The sequence below is a fragment of the Mya arenaria genome, chromosome 13 (assembly GCF_026914265.1).
Source record: "Mya arenaria isolate MELC-2E11 chromosome 13, ASM2691426v1".
NCBI classification, from domain to species: domain Eukaryota; kingdom Metazoa; phylum Mollusca; class Bivalvia; order Myida; family Myidae; genus Mya; species Mya arenaria.
Window position 1 is genome coordinate 10,406,984 of NC_069134.1, and position 17,454 is coordinate 10,424,437.

The 17,454-nt window shown below is 34.3% G+C and overlaps 1 protein-coding gene across 17 annotated transcripts in view; it reads left to right on the plus strand.

The window, feature by feature from the left end:
• LOC128213462 (eyes absent homolog 1-like) overlaps positions 1-17,454 on the plus strand; it is a 125,290-nt gene that overhangs the window by 102,076 nt on the left and 5,760 nt on the right. For 14 of the 17 annotated variants that reach the window (XM_052919179.1, XM_052919173.1, XM_052919182.1 and 11 more), the window contains 6 exons: positions 6,707-6,775; positions 7,191-7,351; positions 9,096-9,185; positions 14,742-14,800; positions 15,913-16,073; positions 16,309-16,423. In XM_052919179.1, coding sequence (XP_052775139.1) covers positions 6,707-6,775; positions 7,191-7,351; positions 9,096-9,185; positions 14,742-14,800; positions 15,913-16,073; positions 16,309-16,423 — 655 coding nt within the window. The remainder of the gene's footprint in view (positions 1-6,706; positions 6,776-7,190; positions 7,352-9,095; positions 9,186-14,741; positions 14,801-15,912; positions 16,074-16,308; positions 16,424-17,454) is intronic. The other 3 variants (XM_052919180.1, XM_052919184.1, XM_052919190.1) reach the window with 1 other exon arrangement.

Consider the following 17,454-nt stretch of genomic DNA (forward strand, 5'->3'; position numbering starts at 1 on the left):
GGATTAAAATTGTTAACAGTGGCATGAATGTTCAGCGAAACATACTTGACGCGATTTTCCACTGTTTGGGGCAGCAAGTATTCTTTCCAGAGCCACCTAATAATTATCTTGGTCTTTAAAATATATTTTTAACGCAGTCATAAACTTTCTGTCAATAACATAATTTTCTTGTAATTTTCAATAAACACATTGACTAAATTACCTCAAGGTTGAAGAAAACAGCCGTGGCAGAATATCATCAAAAGTATATTGGGAAGACTGTCTCCTACATTTTTCACATTTACAACTTTTTCCTTAAAGGTGTGTTATTTATGCTCATTGTCAGAAATAATAATCATTGATTGTAGGGTGAGAATTTTTCATTTGCAAGTTCTGACAAGAATGTGTGGTTTATGATGATTAGAGATAATTATGGACGCTAGGTTATTATTGCTTTGATGAGCACTGGTCAGGTAAAAATCGCGGTATGAAGCCTTCAAAGGTCTCCCATGTGACCGACCAGAAACTGTCACCCTGTCGATGACCGGCAACCAGTCTGAAGCTCTGACCATACTATTCTATAATGAAAGGATAATAACCACCTTGGCCTAGAAGCCACACAATTAGAGCATGCCAGCAGAAATCTGTTTATTAATCTAAGAACAGCCATGTGATTTAAAGCAGGATACTCACACCATTCAACAAGTCAGGAACTGCACAAACTGTCTTGTTAAAAAAAAAGATGTTATAAAGAGTTAAAAATCTCTGTTTTGTGAGAGTGGTCTAGTGGTTAAGGTTTCAGCCTCTGACAGAAGAGGTTATGGGTGGAAGCCTGCCAGACAACCCTTCTGTTGGCCTCTCAAATAGTACACAAGTACTTGTATCTACATAGGAAACTTATAGGTGTCCGCATTATCCAGTTAATCAAGTAATTAAGTATAACCTAAATATATATAGTTAGTTCTAGGACAGAACTTTTCAAGTCCTATTCCTTGTGTACGATGTCACGCTGAATACATAGTCCATCAAATTTCTGCAACAGATTGAATTGTTTGTCCTTGAGTGAGCCATTCTGTTCTTGGTCCTATGTAATGGATTTGATCATGAAAAACTCCTGAGTTATTGACTTGTAGAAAATGGTGGTATGTATAAATCTGCCATTACAGTCCAGATAGGCTGTCAAAATGTCTGAGAATAGGAGAATGTAACAGCATTTGCACCAATATCTCCCCATAACTGTATTGATTGACATCAACAAATTGAAATGGCCATCTTACACTGTTATATTTATAGCCCAGTTCTCCATGACACATGCTTGTCCACAATATTTTTTTTGTTTGCTTTATCCTAACTTGTATATAATGCTTAAAGAGACTGTCTGTTTAAACGCATTGATGACAATTTTAGTATGTCTTTTTTTCAAAGAAAAAAGGTTGTAGCATTGTGATAGCATTGGTTTTGTTAGCATTGTGATAGCATTGGTTTTGTTATTGTCTGCAAAATCTCAAACAATTTGGCCATAACTCCAAAATCTTTCTAGATATGAACCTTAGTACATATGTTGCCAGAGTAAATGCCTGTGTGTACACGAAGCCCCATGACTCTGATTCTAATAATTGTTGAGTTATGTCCCTTTTTCAAAAGAATTTAAAACAACAGATGAGAGTTGGTGTTCACTCCACGGCGCTATTATAACTAAGTTACATCATTGCATTTTGAAGATGAAACTGGTATTATAAAGTTGTTTTCATCTTCTTCGAAAATTAGTGTCAATGGAACTTGGCCATCTAGCTAGTTTCTATTCCTTACCGCCATGTTGGCAGGCGAATGTGCAATAAGCTTTCACACTGCAGCAAATAATATGACTAAAAATATTCATATCCAACAAAGTCATGTTTTAGTTCTTTAATCTGCTCAACTGATCGGCTTTTGATGTTTGCCTTTGATGATTTTATTGTTAAAATATTTGCTATGATATAAAATATTGAACCACGTGAAAAAAGCAGCTATTTTACAGGCGAGGGCAACAATGCATGTATTCTTTTGCGGAAAAATATTTCATTAAAATTGCACAGAAGCAACTGGGTGCTTTCGCTTGTAAAGCACCAGCATAATTCATCATTAAAACTTGAAAGACTCCAGTAATAATCTGTCATAGGGTTTGAAAAATTGCAGAGTATTTGGAAAGTAAATTTTTACCATTTATTATGTGGGGTTGATTTATTGAGGCTGTTATTTTCCAATGTAGAATTAACCACTGCTGAAACAAACAATGGCCGTAATATTGAATATGTGTCCCAGCTCATAAAAACTTGACAATAGGATAGTAGTGTGATTAATTTTCAATGTTTTTCATGTGAATGAGTAATCAGCAGGATTTCAATTAGTTTAAGAAAGGCAATGTTCCAGACCTTCTGTGTGCCCAAACTCTTCAGTCAGTTTAGCCTCAGGGATGGGCCTAAGGGATAAAATGAAAATATTTGTTTCGGGCTTTATAGGCATAAAGATGTAAAGAGAAGAATATGCCAATGATTGCATTGAAAACATTTTTTTGTTTTTCCAATGTGAAAATTTACATATTTGTTGATTTGACTGTTTCTAAAGTCGTTAATAACTGACTTTTAAGTGACTAACTCATGTTTTGTAAAATTGAGTTCTTTTTTTTAATTACGTAATAAAGTGTGACAAATTATAAGGAGTTTTAAAACAAAAATATCAAAAGCTGGAACCCTTCAGCAAATGTTTCATTAGTGTTTGTAACGTAATTGAAAATTACGGCTGTAAGTGTTGCGTGATTGGTTGATGGACATTATCACATGATGTTATCAATGTATCGCTAACAGCTTTGTTAAAGTCCTGGTGGCCGTGTGGACTAGCCGGCTGTATTCTATTTTTTATTGATTTGCCTGGTGTGGGTTCGAACCCCACTAAAACCAAAATACTTATTTATGCTATAACTGTACTTTTTTCTGCAAATTCGATATCATAGAGTAAAATAATGATAAAATAAGTGTTTTCAGATGCATTATCAGGAAAACTCATTTTTGGTCCAAAAACATGAGCGAGTCACTTTTAACTGGTGTTTTTTTCCTCTGAAAACCGACCGTTCTATGTGACAGAGTAAGCTCATGTACATGTGAACACTTTCAGATTAGTGCCAATAAATGTTTAAAATCAGATCTTTCATTCATACATAAATTTCCTTTCTGCCATTAACTTCATTTTGATTTAAATTTCATGACATTGACATCCACATTTTTCAGTGATTTTCAATGGAAACATTCACCAATGTGTGATAAATGTGTCAGTCTTAAACTGGGAGCAATGATTTTGATCTAAAACATTTTTGTCTTTTATTACTTTGGTAATTTTTTCCTGATACATATCAAAACAATCCATGGACTATCCGTACATTGTTACTTAGTTTGAAAGTCAAAAAAGAGTTACGGTAAAAAAAAGGGTTAAAGAAGATCGTTAAAATGTCACCTAACTGATTCTGGATTAACATTCTCTCTTATATTTATGTGACATTATTTGAATGATTTTAAATCTGACCAGATGATGGTTAACTCAGTTATTGCTTAAATAACTTAAGAAAGGTCGAGTCTGCATTTTTTGTCTTTTTTTCTCAATTTGTGGTCATTAAAAACTTCGAACTTTTCCTATTTTTTAAACACCCGAGTGTGAGTTTCAGACTCTGGCTAAGGAATCTCAATTCTTAAATGTTTCGAAGTATCTTTATTATAACTAACTTTGGCATAAGATGTTTGCCTGATTGGAGAGCAAATTTAAATTAAATTTAAATTTCTCTGAGTCTCAAATTCAGACTGAGGATATGTGTGAATTCCCCCCCCCCCAGCAACTTGAATTCAAATCAGCTATTATATTTTTGCTAAATTTATCTATTATGCAACTATTTAAAGATTTTAACCATTTTTTATATCTTAATAATTGAATGATTTATTTAAGGAAAACAGCTCCACACCCTTTATTTTATCAGAGCGCTATGTTATAAATCAGACAGATGGTTGACAAGTACCTGGTTGAAAGAGTTCAGCATTCAAACCCAGATATAAATAATTGTTCCATTGTTCTTGACCCCAGGATTATCATTCTTATGTTTATCTTTGGATCAAGTTTTATCAGAAAAATGAAATTGATAAAATATGATTTTATTGAACATTTTCTTTTGCATTGTACTTACCTGAGGGTGCCGTAATGGATATATTTCAAAAACGTTGAGTTTAATGGCCATTTAGGGTGTTTTTGGGTGTGAAAGTGGATTCCAAAATAGATTTATGTCGCTAAATATTAAAACATATTGTCATATAATGAACAAAGATATTTTAATCTTTCTATAGGCTTTTAAAGGAAGCCTGACATTTCGACATTAAAATGCAATTTGTCAAATTGATGGTATATTTGAATTCATTTTTTTACAGATTATTTCTGTTACGGATAAAGTCATAACGCTGTATAAAATCCTTATGTCATTAATAAATATGTCTTTGGATGAATAATGAAATGAAGAAAACATTGAATTTTCCTGTTTTTCTGTCAGGTAAATCTTTAAAGCACCATTGAAATGGTTTCTGTATATTAATTTTGTTAAGGATTTTGGTGACTTAAACTAATTGATGTCCCAGGCGCTCCGTTGTTGGGAAAGGGGGAAAGCAATACATTTCTGAAAATGGTGACAATGCAAAACAGCCGTCCCGCTTGTTTTGACATAGATAAATGGTCATATAGAACACATTAAAATAATTTTGAAATTCATTTTCCTTCAGAAAGGCTGCCAAGCAGTCAGGGGTGTTGCAAAACTGTTTGTTTAATTACAATGTTATTGTAGGTATTCTTGACTTGTATATAAAATGGGTGATTTTTTTATGGATGTTAGATATACATTAGCTGCCATGGGATTTTTTTACAGAAAGTGACATCTAAAACTCCATTAAATGTGCTTCAGTCAGTGGCTGTCTGTAATATGTAATAGTTAGTGTTTTTTGTTGTTGTTTTTTAAACTATTATGTCGGCCCCGCGCCGACTTATGGTTTAAAAGACCAGACACAAATGCTGACTTCCTTAGTGTTCGGTATGCAATGCGGCATGAATGCCTTTATATTGACCTTTGCACATGCCAATTAGCTTCTAAATAAGGAACTTAATAAAAACAATAACAGACTAAATTAAAATTGGCTTATACTTTTGTTTTTTGGTTGTCAGAGCTCTTCTAAATGATTAGATGTGAATTTGTCCGGTGATCTCATTGGTGCAATATCAGTCTCATTTTCTTTATGTAAAATTGATTTGTGTAGTTATATCATATTTTGTAATTATATTTTTATATGAACAGTAGCTCTACAAAGTTGTGTATGTAATTTTGCTTTGAAATCAAGTATGGTTTTCCAGACTTTTACTGTAGCTGATCGAGGTTATTAAACAGAATTTTTTAAATCTGTATTTTAAAAGTGCTATTTTTGTAATTTACATAAAATATGTCTGTTAATGTGTTTGTCATGTTTGCACGAAAAATAAATGAATTAATCCTCCTTATGTTACAGTCTTTGTTTGAGCAAAGCATTCAATAATTTTGTGCTTATGTGCATGCAGACCCTGTCACGCAAAGATGTTCCGTTTATGGATCTTAAATAGCGTACCTTCTACCTTTTAAACACCTGCAATTAATCGTGGTTTTATAATTCAAATAAAGACAGCACGTTAACCACCCATCTCGGGTCGACCATATGTTAGCAAGCCCACAGACCCATAAAATAATGGAGGGCTAGAGTTACAGCCCCTTTTGAATACTCTTCACAGTGGTGTTACAAAGAGTCCTCAAGTTACTTATATCATTGTTGTGAACTGCAAAGTCGCAATTAATATCACATGAGATTTTTCCATTCTAACTATTGGCTGCTTCTATTTCAAATTTCGATCTTTATCATAAAAACGGCAGTGTTCTTGTGTTATTCTAGAAAGTAAACAGTAAGAGGAAACAAACGCCGAATTTCAACAAGTTGTTACAACTTCATTCATATGTAGAAGTTTGTCGATAAGAGATACTGATTAGATTGTTATCGTCATTTGCATACAAATTTTATTACAGAATTTGGGAAATTTTTTTGATTAACTAATCAATTTCTAATTTATATTGCTATTATGAAAATTGATACTTCTATTCAAACTGCTGCATACCTGGTTACTTATCTAGACATTTTAAGCTGGAAAAAAAGATGTAGTTTGATACCTCAGTTTATACACAGCGCAATTATTTCATAATAAAGGTTCTCTACTGAGTCTTTATTTGAAAGATTGAAGTAGAAATCGCCAGAATCCCTAAGGCAAGGAACCGCTGCCTCTATCATTACCGTGTAATTTTCTTTATAATTGAAAGGATGATGAATAGAATGATTTCAATAGCCGTAATAGGCAGCGTAAAAAGAAGTGCTGAATTTTTAATTTGTAATTAATGTGTACATAACTGGTGCTTGCAACTTCGATGACTTTGCCTAGACTTGTTGCTGTGTTATAACTGTTGATTTTTTCTGCAAGTTTTTGCATGAGATGTTTTACATAAATTTATGCCTTTTGTATAAAAATACATTTCCACATGATTTAGGAAGATTTACAGAAGGCTTATGTATGCCTTGAAGCTACAAGCCCCTGATAAATCTTACACAGTCTTTGTGGAGCGTTAAATAAATGTGTTACCCCTTGTGTATTGCAGGTGACCCGAGTGGCCAGTACCATCCCATCCCCTCCTCACCATCACCCACCAGTTCACAGTCTGGACGTAGTAAGTATACTCAAATTGTAATACTTAAATCAAAATATACCCTCAAGAAAATGCCCCCAAAACTTCTATTCAAAATATCTAATTTGCATAAAAAAAATTGATGAAGATGTCTCCAGACTCAGAGTCGTCATCTTTTGTGTTATGTTATTTCCCAGTCACGGCACTTAGATTGCTTAGAATAAAAGAATCAGTTATGACCTGATAATAGTAAAAGAATGTGAATTTTATATCTTGCAATTTCTAGAGTCTTTTTGTTAAAAAAGGTGTCTGCCTTTTACGGTAGAAGACCCGAGCTTTGATCTCCATTTGAGTGCACTTGTTGTATGTTAGTCACTATAGCGTTGGTTTCAACCAAGGAAATATAAAAAATTATTTAGGATGGCATATGTTGTTACAAATTTCTTTGCTCTTTCAGCAGGCAAGAATCCTAAAAATAAGCCAGGGGGCGGTCGGCGCCCAGTGCCATCCCCAGGGCCGGAGTCTGACCTTGAACGTGTGTTTATATGGGACCTTGATGAAACCATCATCATCTTTCACTCGCTCCTCACTGGATCATATGCTCAACGTTATGGAAAAGTAAGAGCTTTATGTTAATATGTCTGAACAAATATTTATCATCAACTGTATACAAGGTAGTGAAACACTTTCATGTAAAATGACCATGTGATTGTGTCAAAAGTGTGATGGTTTGGAATAAGTATTTTACTGATAAGCCTCAGTTGAATTCCAAGCACTGTGTAAATGCTCCTACAGTGATTGTGGTTAGGCAGGTCTCTGTTTAACATTTTTATTCTTCAAATTTGACAGAGTTGAATTTCCTGAAAATTTTGAAGTGTGCATTCAATCATGGTCCCTCAGATGTTTCAGACATAAATTTCTGTGATTTGACAAGCACCTGGTGAAAATGATGTCTGGATAGATCTTCAAAAGAAGATAAAGAAAATGATAAATTGTACGACTTATGCTTTTAATTGTCTAGTTTGTGTATATATCGTGTGCTGTAAATGGTAAAGTTTAACATCATTACAATCTGAGTTGCGATTTTTTTATTGATTTTTTTAATAATTTTGTTTGATTAAATTCAAGCATAGAATATTCTTTACTAGTCAAACAAATATTAAGGAATATCTAGTCAAAATGAAATAGTGCACCATAATATTTATCTGGTCCAAGTAACATTCCGGTAGCACACTCCCATGTTACTAGGCTTATATTGAGTCTGTTACTTCTATATACTTTTCGTAAAAATAGTCCCTTAAGAAGTGTGTATACCATGAAAAAGAAATTACAATATAAAATACAAAGTGAAAATTGAGTTTCTAACTGGTTAGCGGGGACTGATTTCTTGACTATATGTCGGGAGAGCCCAGGTGCCGGTGTTTACAGAGTAAACAAATGAAAATAATTGGCCAGATCCATCACCGCCACTTATATGGGCTCCGTCTGGGCTCCATGGGCCTACATTCAATACCCAGCAATATGTTACCTAAACATTGAATGACTTGTAAAACAATGGTACAGTATACACATATCTCTACTTGAAGTACATTTACCTGAACGGAATGGAGTGTTCTTAATATTGAAACCATCCTATTGAAACTACCAGTAAATAATTGACCAACTTAAAAGTTTCAAAGGATAGTTTTAAAGTCCACAGCCTCATAACTGAAAGAACATCAAGGCTGTAACAATTCTTTGACTTGTTAAACTGTTAAAGAGTTGTTTCATGGCTTAAAGTAGTACAATCCAAAATTAAAATAGAGTCCTTATTGTTTTCACAGACTGATGTTCATCAATAATGGATTGTTTGTTTAATCACCATTGGTTATGTCCGTGGAATAGATCAATGGATTTACATGGAAAATTATGGCAATCTATTAAGATGCCGTATTAAATCAAGTATTGTTGACAGGATAATTGTCAAACTATGTTTTGATGAAGAATATTAATTTAGCTGTCTTAGAATTCTTTCTTTTTTGTTAAACCTCTTGTGTTTTTTGTAAGACCTTAAGCCAAAGTGGGGGATTGAAATGGCTTCTTTTAAAAATTATATGATTAATTGAGCAATCCTCAAAAACAATTATGAAACAAGCATAGCTGACTTTTGCTGTCTACTGTTTTCCAACTGATATTACTATCATCCTCCACATCAATCTAAATACGCTCAGGAATATTGTTATCTTGGTCATAATCTTCTTCATCTTATTCATCACTATCAGACTGACAAATGTTAATACATTCTTTTACGAATTCTTAAATCTTTGTAGAGGTGTTTAACCACTTAATGAAATATTATAATGTTAATTGTATTTTATTTCAGGATCCTCAGGCCTCTGTACAGTTAGGGTTACGGATGGAAGAGTTAATATTTAGTTTAGCTGACACACATCTATTCTTCAATGATTTAGAGGTGAGAACACCATGTACATGTATGTATGTATGTTACAGACTAATGTGTCTTGCTAGTGAATGTTGTTGCTGTTATAGGTCTGTTTGGGGTGTTCAAAATTAATTACACCAATGTGACAGGCTGTGGTAGAGGGTAGGACTTACATAAATTAATTAACCAGCTGTTATATCACCAAGTTTGATCAGAAAACATTGATGTTATGGCCACCCTTGCTGTCAGGATGTTTACACCAGATCAATATCATAAAATTAGATGATACATCTTCATGATGAAATACACACCTTTCCCTGGCCATTTAACGACCACTGACCACTGACTAGCCAAGTTTGATGAAAAAAGTGTAAATACCTGTAAGCGTCATCAGTTATCTGATTCGTACATGTTCTGGTGTTTAATTAGTGTTAATTAGGCACTTCCCACCTGTAGCCACTGGTCAAGTATTGGGTTTCTTACATCATCATTCTGACCAAAGAAATCATGTTTCAATCAGCAAGAATTATTTCAGTAGCATCAGGTCACTCCTTGGAAAAAGTTATGAAAACCTCATAAGGATTTTCAATCTGTTGAAAAGGATGAAATTTTATTTTTGTTTGTATTGAAAGCTAAATTCTATTGCTGATGAGGAATTGGGATCATACAGAATTATTAAAGCTGTAATTTCTCTACCATGCTCATTGTTGAAGGTCACGGTGCCTGTGTTGGGGTATCATATGTAAATATTGGGGGCCTGAGCTGAAACCGTGCCCCACCCCAGGGATAGTGGTTATATCACATGACCATTGTTCTCCAAGCCAGTACAGGTCAGATACAAACTAGGGAGGCTTGGATTTCAAACTTTCATATTTGCTTCATTAACATCACGATGTATAAACTCTGGTCTGGTTTTGCTCCTAGTGTTTTGGACCACTGCTGAAATATTGTTATGCTTCTTTGAGCATCATTAACAAATTTGATTACATTTGATAAAATCTAGACATTAGTGATGGTGGTGTTATCATGGTCATGGTAGTCCTGATTGTTCATTATCAGTTAATAAACATGCAATCTACTGTCAACAATGGCTGGTGGGTTGTTTACTGATGCCTCACCCTGCCAGTCACTGTTAAGTCTGCTACAGGGCCCCCCAGAGGGGTTGGGGGACTGACTGGCAGTTGTCAGGCAGGGGGAGATAACCCCAGCAATGTAAACACTGCCTGACATGCTATGTAAATACTGTTCATTGTTATCCTGTGTGTATTCCTGACATGCCAGTCAAGTAAACCAGTGTGCATTACAACAGTTGTAGGTACATGTAACAAATGTGGAATTTCCTGGATGCTTTTTTCTCAGCATTGCTGGTCATGAGGTTACATAAATTTACTAATCTGCTGGCTAAATGAAGTTTTTAATGAATGCTACTCTTGAGTTACAGCCCTTGTTTTCTTAGAAAACATCCACTCCTGATTGAGCCTCTGGTCAGTTTGCTTGGTCAGTCCTGATATCATAGGTCAGCTTTATGAGTTTTCAGTTTTCTTTGAAAAGATTCATTTTAGATGGAAGCAATGAAAGTCGATCAAACAAACCAAAATCTGATATATCATTCCCTCACTCTGTGCAATTGTAATACCACAAAGTGATTGATTATTGCTTAAAATTCAATTACATTCAAAATTCTGTCCATATGATGGAGTAAGTGCCATGGGAACCGGTAATTACTCAACACTAGTATTGTACAATTCTGGCCTTGGGCTCCAGTGGTGAGGGGGGCTGGATTGTCTCTCCATGTCCCCAGGGAGGGCCTGGTTGATGGACAGGCCCAGGGGACAGGGTAGGGTTACTCTGCAGGGGGTTGGGTTTCCTCTAGGAGCTTTATGGTTGTTATTAGAAGGTGATTTGTCCATGATTATGTCACCAGTGGTTATCTCGGCTTGTGTAAGACTTAGATTGACATTCTGAGAAAATATCCTTAATGCATGATTCAGTTTTAAGATACTCGACTGTTCTTGGAAGTATTTATTTATAAGATGAATGACATTATTAGAGGCTTGAAAAAAGACAAATGGACTCAGAAATATTTCTTTTGAGAGATGAATGACATTGTTAAATTCCTAAAATAAGGGACACATAAGAAATACAGTGTAATAAATCAGCAAAAGATATGTGAACGTAAATAAAATATCAGGTCATTACATTTCTTTTGCCAACTAAAGGTGATGTATTACTTCTAGTTGTTGAAGCCCTACAGGTTAAAACTACTATAAATGGCATGAAACATTGAAGTCTCTAATTAAATTATACTTTTTTCAAGTCACTTATGTTTAACAACATGTGTGCATAACGTATTGGCTTACGCATACTTATACTTCTGCAAAATAAAGATAAATTTACTTCATGAAATAGACTCTATTCTATTGGTCCGTGTCTGTTATATTTGGTCAGTCAGCTTGTTGCAAACTTCATTGACCGCATGATGATAATTGACTGGTCACTTAATTGACTGTATTTATAGACTGCTGAAGCGTGTTATCGCAAGTGGACATTGACACATTGAACAGCAGTGGACAGTGGCCGGTGATGGCTGCAGTCACTGACCATTCAAAATTGTCAGTTCCGACATGCCAAATTTAACAGAATTTTTGTTAAAGTTTTCCACCAAATTTCAGTTGAATTAATGAGATAATAGCCCAACAGGGACACGAGTGAAAGTCATTGTGTGTTTTAGGCAGATACAAACTATATCGGGGCGAATATAAACACGCCCCAGGGTTGCGAGATGCTGGTTTTATAGATGTCACCTTTCCCTGCTTGGGATGACAAGTGGCAAAGACAAATTAGCAAACACTGCCAAATATAGAGGATGATGTTCACTCTTTCTTTGGAAAAATGTATTTTAAATCTTTTGAAACTTCAGTTTAATGAATTGATTCATAAGAGATGTTTTTGAACTAACAGACAAGCACAGGAATTTTTTTAATGATTTTATTCCTTGCCCAAAGACGCGAATCTCTCTTTTTTCATTTTGTATTTAAAGGCAGCTTTAACCATATTCATAAACATGATAATTAATTTTCATTGGCAGATTGGTTTTAATGAAATGAAAACAAAATGCTGTCAGTCTCCAGTTTGAAATGATTTCTATTTTCGAGGGTGTCGGCCTTTGGGATTTTGATTTAATCTTTCTGATACAAGAAAGAGATTTATCCCTTTTCATGAGAAAAAAAAACTTTAACTTTCTTTTGGTATTATTTAAACTGAATGTTTTGAATGAATTAAGATTAATTTCTCTAATTGTTTAAAAAAGTTTTTTAATGAAGTCCCTACCGTGATAATTTTGCGTAATAGTTTCAATTTTTTTAAAGAAAACTAACATTATTTATAAATTAAAAAAGCCCCAATATGCTAGAAACAAACAATTCATATAATGGTCACAATTATGAACAATCTTAGTGGACAGATAGTGTAATTATTCTATGGACAGATTCTATAATCATTCTTTGGACAGATTCTATAATCATTCTATGGACAGATTCTATAATCATTTTATGGACAGATTCTATAATCATTCTATGGACAGATTCTATAATCATTCTATGGACAGATTCTGCTTGATGGTCTGTCAAATTTCATTGTGGATGATTCTTCCTTTTTGTGAGAAGTATCTAGTGATTATGTAAATCTAATGTCACTGAAGATTTATAACTGTCGCTGAAGATTTAAAACTGTCCGAAACAATTTACACAGTTGAGTTGTTGAATTTTGTTTGATCTTGACAAAATTGTATGAATTGTTGGGTATTCTTTCTGAACAAAGTTCAAAAAGGTTTAGTAAGAATGCGAGATTATTTCTACATATTGCAATGTTACCATAATTATAAATTTCCAATGTCATAAGAATAAAGGAAGTATATCAAAGAAAGCTCAGGCAAAATATCGTGAAATAAACAGAAGTAAAATAAACAGAAATATGTTTAACATGGACCAAGTCGTGACATGAGTGATGCATTTGTTATAAATGTTTCCAATTAAAGCCAATTTCACTTGTCACTCACAGACAGGAGCCCAGGTGGTTCCAATCAGGTTTAGAACATTGCTGGAATTAGGAAGTTCCACCTACATACCCTATCCAATTTCCAAACTACCTTCTCTGAAATACTTAAAATCCCCAGGAGTCATGGCTGTCAAGTGTTGGAAACCTGTTGGATTCGTTGGAAACATGCATTTAATGTTGTTAATTCAATTTTGGCAGTCTTTTTTACCAAGACCATTTTGATTAATATTAATCTGGTGAACTATGGGGATTCCTGGCATAAGTGGGTGGGTGGGGTAAGGAGGAATGAAGAGTGGCGCATAATTAAGGGCCTGTTTCCGTTGATTTACATCAAGGGGCCAGTTTTAGTGGACTTGTTGTCAGCAATTATTTTAATGGCCTATGAAAATCAAAGATTTTATCAGTGCCTGGGAGATTTGTATTAATACTCTAGTTTTGTTTTTATTGAGACTATAAAAAAGACAATTTACTTAGAAAAGTGTAAGATTGTGGTTTTAAATGAATTCAGTCAGTCCCTGCCTTGAGATGATTTTTATCTGCTTTGTTAAATTCACATGGCCAGTTCCTAAATTCTAAACAGAAGGAAAAAATTGGGACCTAAAAATTTCCGAAAATCCTGAGAAAAGTTGCGAAAAGTAGAACCATGTGTGGGGGAAGTGTCAGACTGGATCAGCCACATGAGAAAGGGGGAAGTCAGGTTTTGACAGACCTGCAACTGTCAGTCGGTATTAGGGAGACATGTTGTGATCTGTCGGACCCCAACATTGGTAGTAGGAAGAATTAGCAGTAATTGTCAACAATTAGTCAGTGGTTTGTGTAGTATTTTCTCTCCACTGCCCTCGACACTCAAACCACTCCATTGCTGCTCTTCATCACCATATGATACTTAAAAAATAAAGTTTAGTGAAAAAAAAATTCAGCAACAGTGTGTTATGTATCAAAATAGATGTCAATAAAATTCATAACAATATATGTTCTCTATATTGTAGTATGTGTCCCTTTTTTGCTTGTAGTGGTTGTACATAGCCCTGATGTTATAAAGGCCATCGGAGTTGAACAATTTTTTACGTTTAATAGCCAGTATTCTTCAATTTAAATTCCACATATTCGCTGTGTAAATTCGCTGATTTTCGCAGATATTTTTTTATTCCATTTAAAAATACCCCAGTTGTTGATAAAATCTGATTTGTTTTAATAAATTGTATGTTTGTGTGAGGGGATGGTGATATACAGCACTGATAGTGCCACATTCTGACAGCAGTGTCCAAACTACCGTTCCTGTCACAATCACTCAGCTGCACGTCTCAATGGTTCTCAGTGTGAATATTATTAATGCCATTGCCTACATGTATCTGCTTATGAAAAATAAATTATAACTAGGAAGTGTTGTGTGCTGCTAGATGTTCAAAGGGGAACAACCATGTCAGTCAGGTGGGTTAACTGTAGAACTCTTCCCTCCTTTTTGCAGACATTTTCCATTTTTGTCCAATTCTTGCTGTATGATTTTAGCTCATTTTTCTGTCTTTTCAGGAGTGTGACCAAGTTCATATAGATGATGTATCGTCAGATGATAATGGGCAAGATTTAAGGTAATATTTCACCCATAAGCTTTATGTAAGATTCCTGTACAGTCTATATTGAATATCTAAAATTCATTTCATTTTTCTTAAGCCCTGTCAAAATATTGTGAGAAACTGTTTTTCATGTCCACCTGCTGCTGTTTTGGAAAGAAAGCCTGATTATTTATAAATAATCTTGGAATACAGTAAGATTTTTGTTCCACAAATCAAAAACATGAAACAGAGGTCTGACTTCAACATCTGTTTCTGAGCTCAAAATCTGAACCTTTATTTTTGACACTTTGTCTTCAGGACTGAAAATACTTTAAACTTCAATGCCATATGCTTATCTTTAAAAGAGAGAGGGAGAGAGAAAAACAGCATTCACTGAGCACTCTGAGAGTGTAGGGCTTATCAGTCATTTTTCTGCCTTGTGCTGTTAAATCCAGTGTTTTTATGAGGTCTCCCATCCATCATTGCCTCATAATCATATTGCACTTGCTGCCTAGACTTCCCCCACTTAGATGAATATTTAACCTTCCTCTTTACTGTATTAGTTTCCTTTCATCTCCACTTTATCAAATAAAATGTTCTTAAAAAACTTCACATAAATTTCAATAGATCCACTAATTCTGTCAAAGTCTAGCGCTGTGTAGAAACCTATTTTGTTCTTACAATACCAGGTGTGGTTTTCACTGCCTACATAGACCAGTTTTAAAAACAATATTGCTACCCTTCTGCATTAGAACATAAATGTTTATGAATGCAAGACAGTACATTGTAGAAAAAGAATGATAAATCACAGAGATCATTGATAAAAACCATAATTACTGATCTGATTTTCATAAATTATCTTGTTTAACTTTGCTTTTATCATAAAAAATAATGATGTAGTCAAATTAATGTTCAACCATTATTCTACTTCAAATTTAACATACAATGCATTTCTTTGTTGTAGTATTCTGTGCTTTTTTACATGTCCTTTATTTTAGACCTCAACTACCAAGAAAGCTAACAAAAGCTGCACAAATTGTTCGTGTTTTTATGTTTTCAATTAAAAAAAAAATTCTGTGTAAAACATTTATATCAACATAGAAAAATCATCCATTTCTTAATATGAATATTGGAATTTTTTTTTTTAGTTCATACAACTTTGTTGCGGATGGATTCCGGAATAACCAAGGGGCTCCAAATCTTTGCTTAGCAACTGGAGTACGAGGAGGAGTTGATTGGATGCGCAAGCTCGCGTTCCGATATCGCAGAATAAAGGAGATGTACAACACTTATAAAAACAATGTTGGAGGTAAGTTTTTTAAAATCCTTTTTTTTTTGTAATCAACCATTATTTTCTAGAAAGTCTGGAATTATTGGTTTAATTGCTTTGAAACATGCATACTTTTTATTTATGGACATGAATTATTTCCAATAATAAAAGTAGACCAAAAAAAATTAGTCTTCTGGGTAATCAGATGTCATTAAGTTGCATTTTTCAAACCTGTGCAAAAAGTCACCTAAATAATTGTGTTTGCATGTAACAGGAATGCTAGGTCAACAGAAAAGGGATGCGTGGTTGCAGCTGCGACAAGAGATTGAGACGCTGACAGACAACTGGCTAACTCTCGCACTGAAGTCGCTGTCCATCATCAGCTCACGGTGAGTTTTGTGTTGAATCATCTTGACCTCAAAGTCAAACAGATGACCTTGACCTTTATGTATTGACCTCACTCTCATGCCACTGTCCATCAACTCTGTGTGTGTGTTTTTTTAACTTTGACCCCTCTTTACACTGCCCTTGACCTCTTTAGATAAAAGGATGACCTTCACTTTTATGTATTGATCTCACACCCAGTCACTGTCAAGCGTCTACTCTTGGTGAGTGTGTTAACCTTGACCTCAATGCACACCTCTATAAGAAATAATCAATTACCTTGACCATTTTATCCTGATACGGTCATTCAAAATATAAAACTGTTCCTTCAGGTTATTTGCAAATCTTGACCTTTATGTATCAACCATCCTCTTATTAAAATCCCATTTCCTCATGCATTTTCTGTAATGAAAGGTAATTTGTCCTGAAAAATTGTTAAACAAAGAGAATATTAATTTACCTGCATTTTCGTTGTGTTCATTTTCAAATTCTAACTAAAAAAATCGTTTTTGTCATATTTTACTTTAATGGAATCAATGCCCGTATTTGCAATGGGAAAAAAGGTTTCAATTATGGTAGTCAGAAGTAACGATTTGCTCTAAACTCAGGTGATTTTCCACCATAAGGTTTGTTTTGTTTTCAGAAATGGTATAATTAGAGGGAATTACTAGAATAAATGCTAGTTTGCCATGAAAAAACTGTGAGAAAGGCTAATTATACTTGCAAGTTTCTTAGAAATCCAGAGGTTTCAAATTTACCATTATTTTGAAATTAGTTTCCTTAATGAAGAAATTCCCTCTTCAGGTAAATAATTGCCTGTGCAGCATTTACTGCCGCAGATAAATTGTCAGCATGTTGACAATGTAAATACACGAGCTACCTGATTTGCCATCTTTAAGGATGAGAAGACGGAAATTACAGCCATAACAACGGCATGTTTCTTGACAGTTACTTTCCCCCTAATTAGCAGAATTACGGACATGCTAGTGAAATACATGTTAGTGATGTTACCTTCAGTGTAGATTCTGTGAAACTG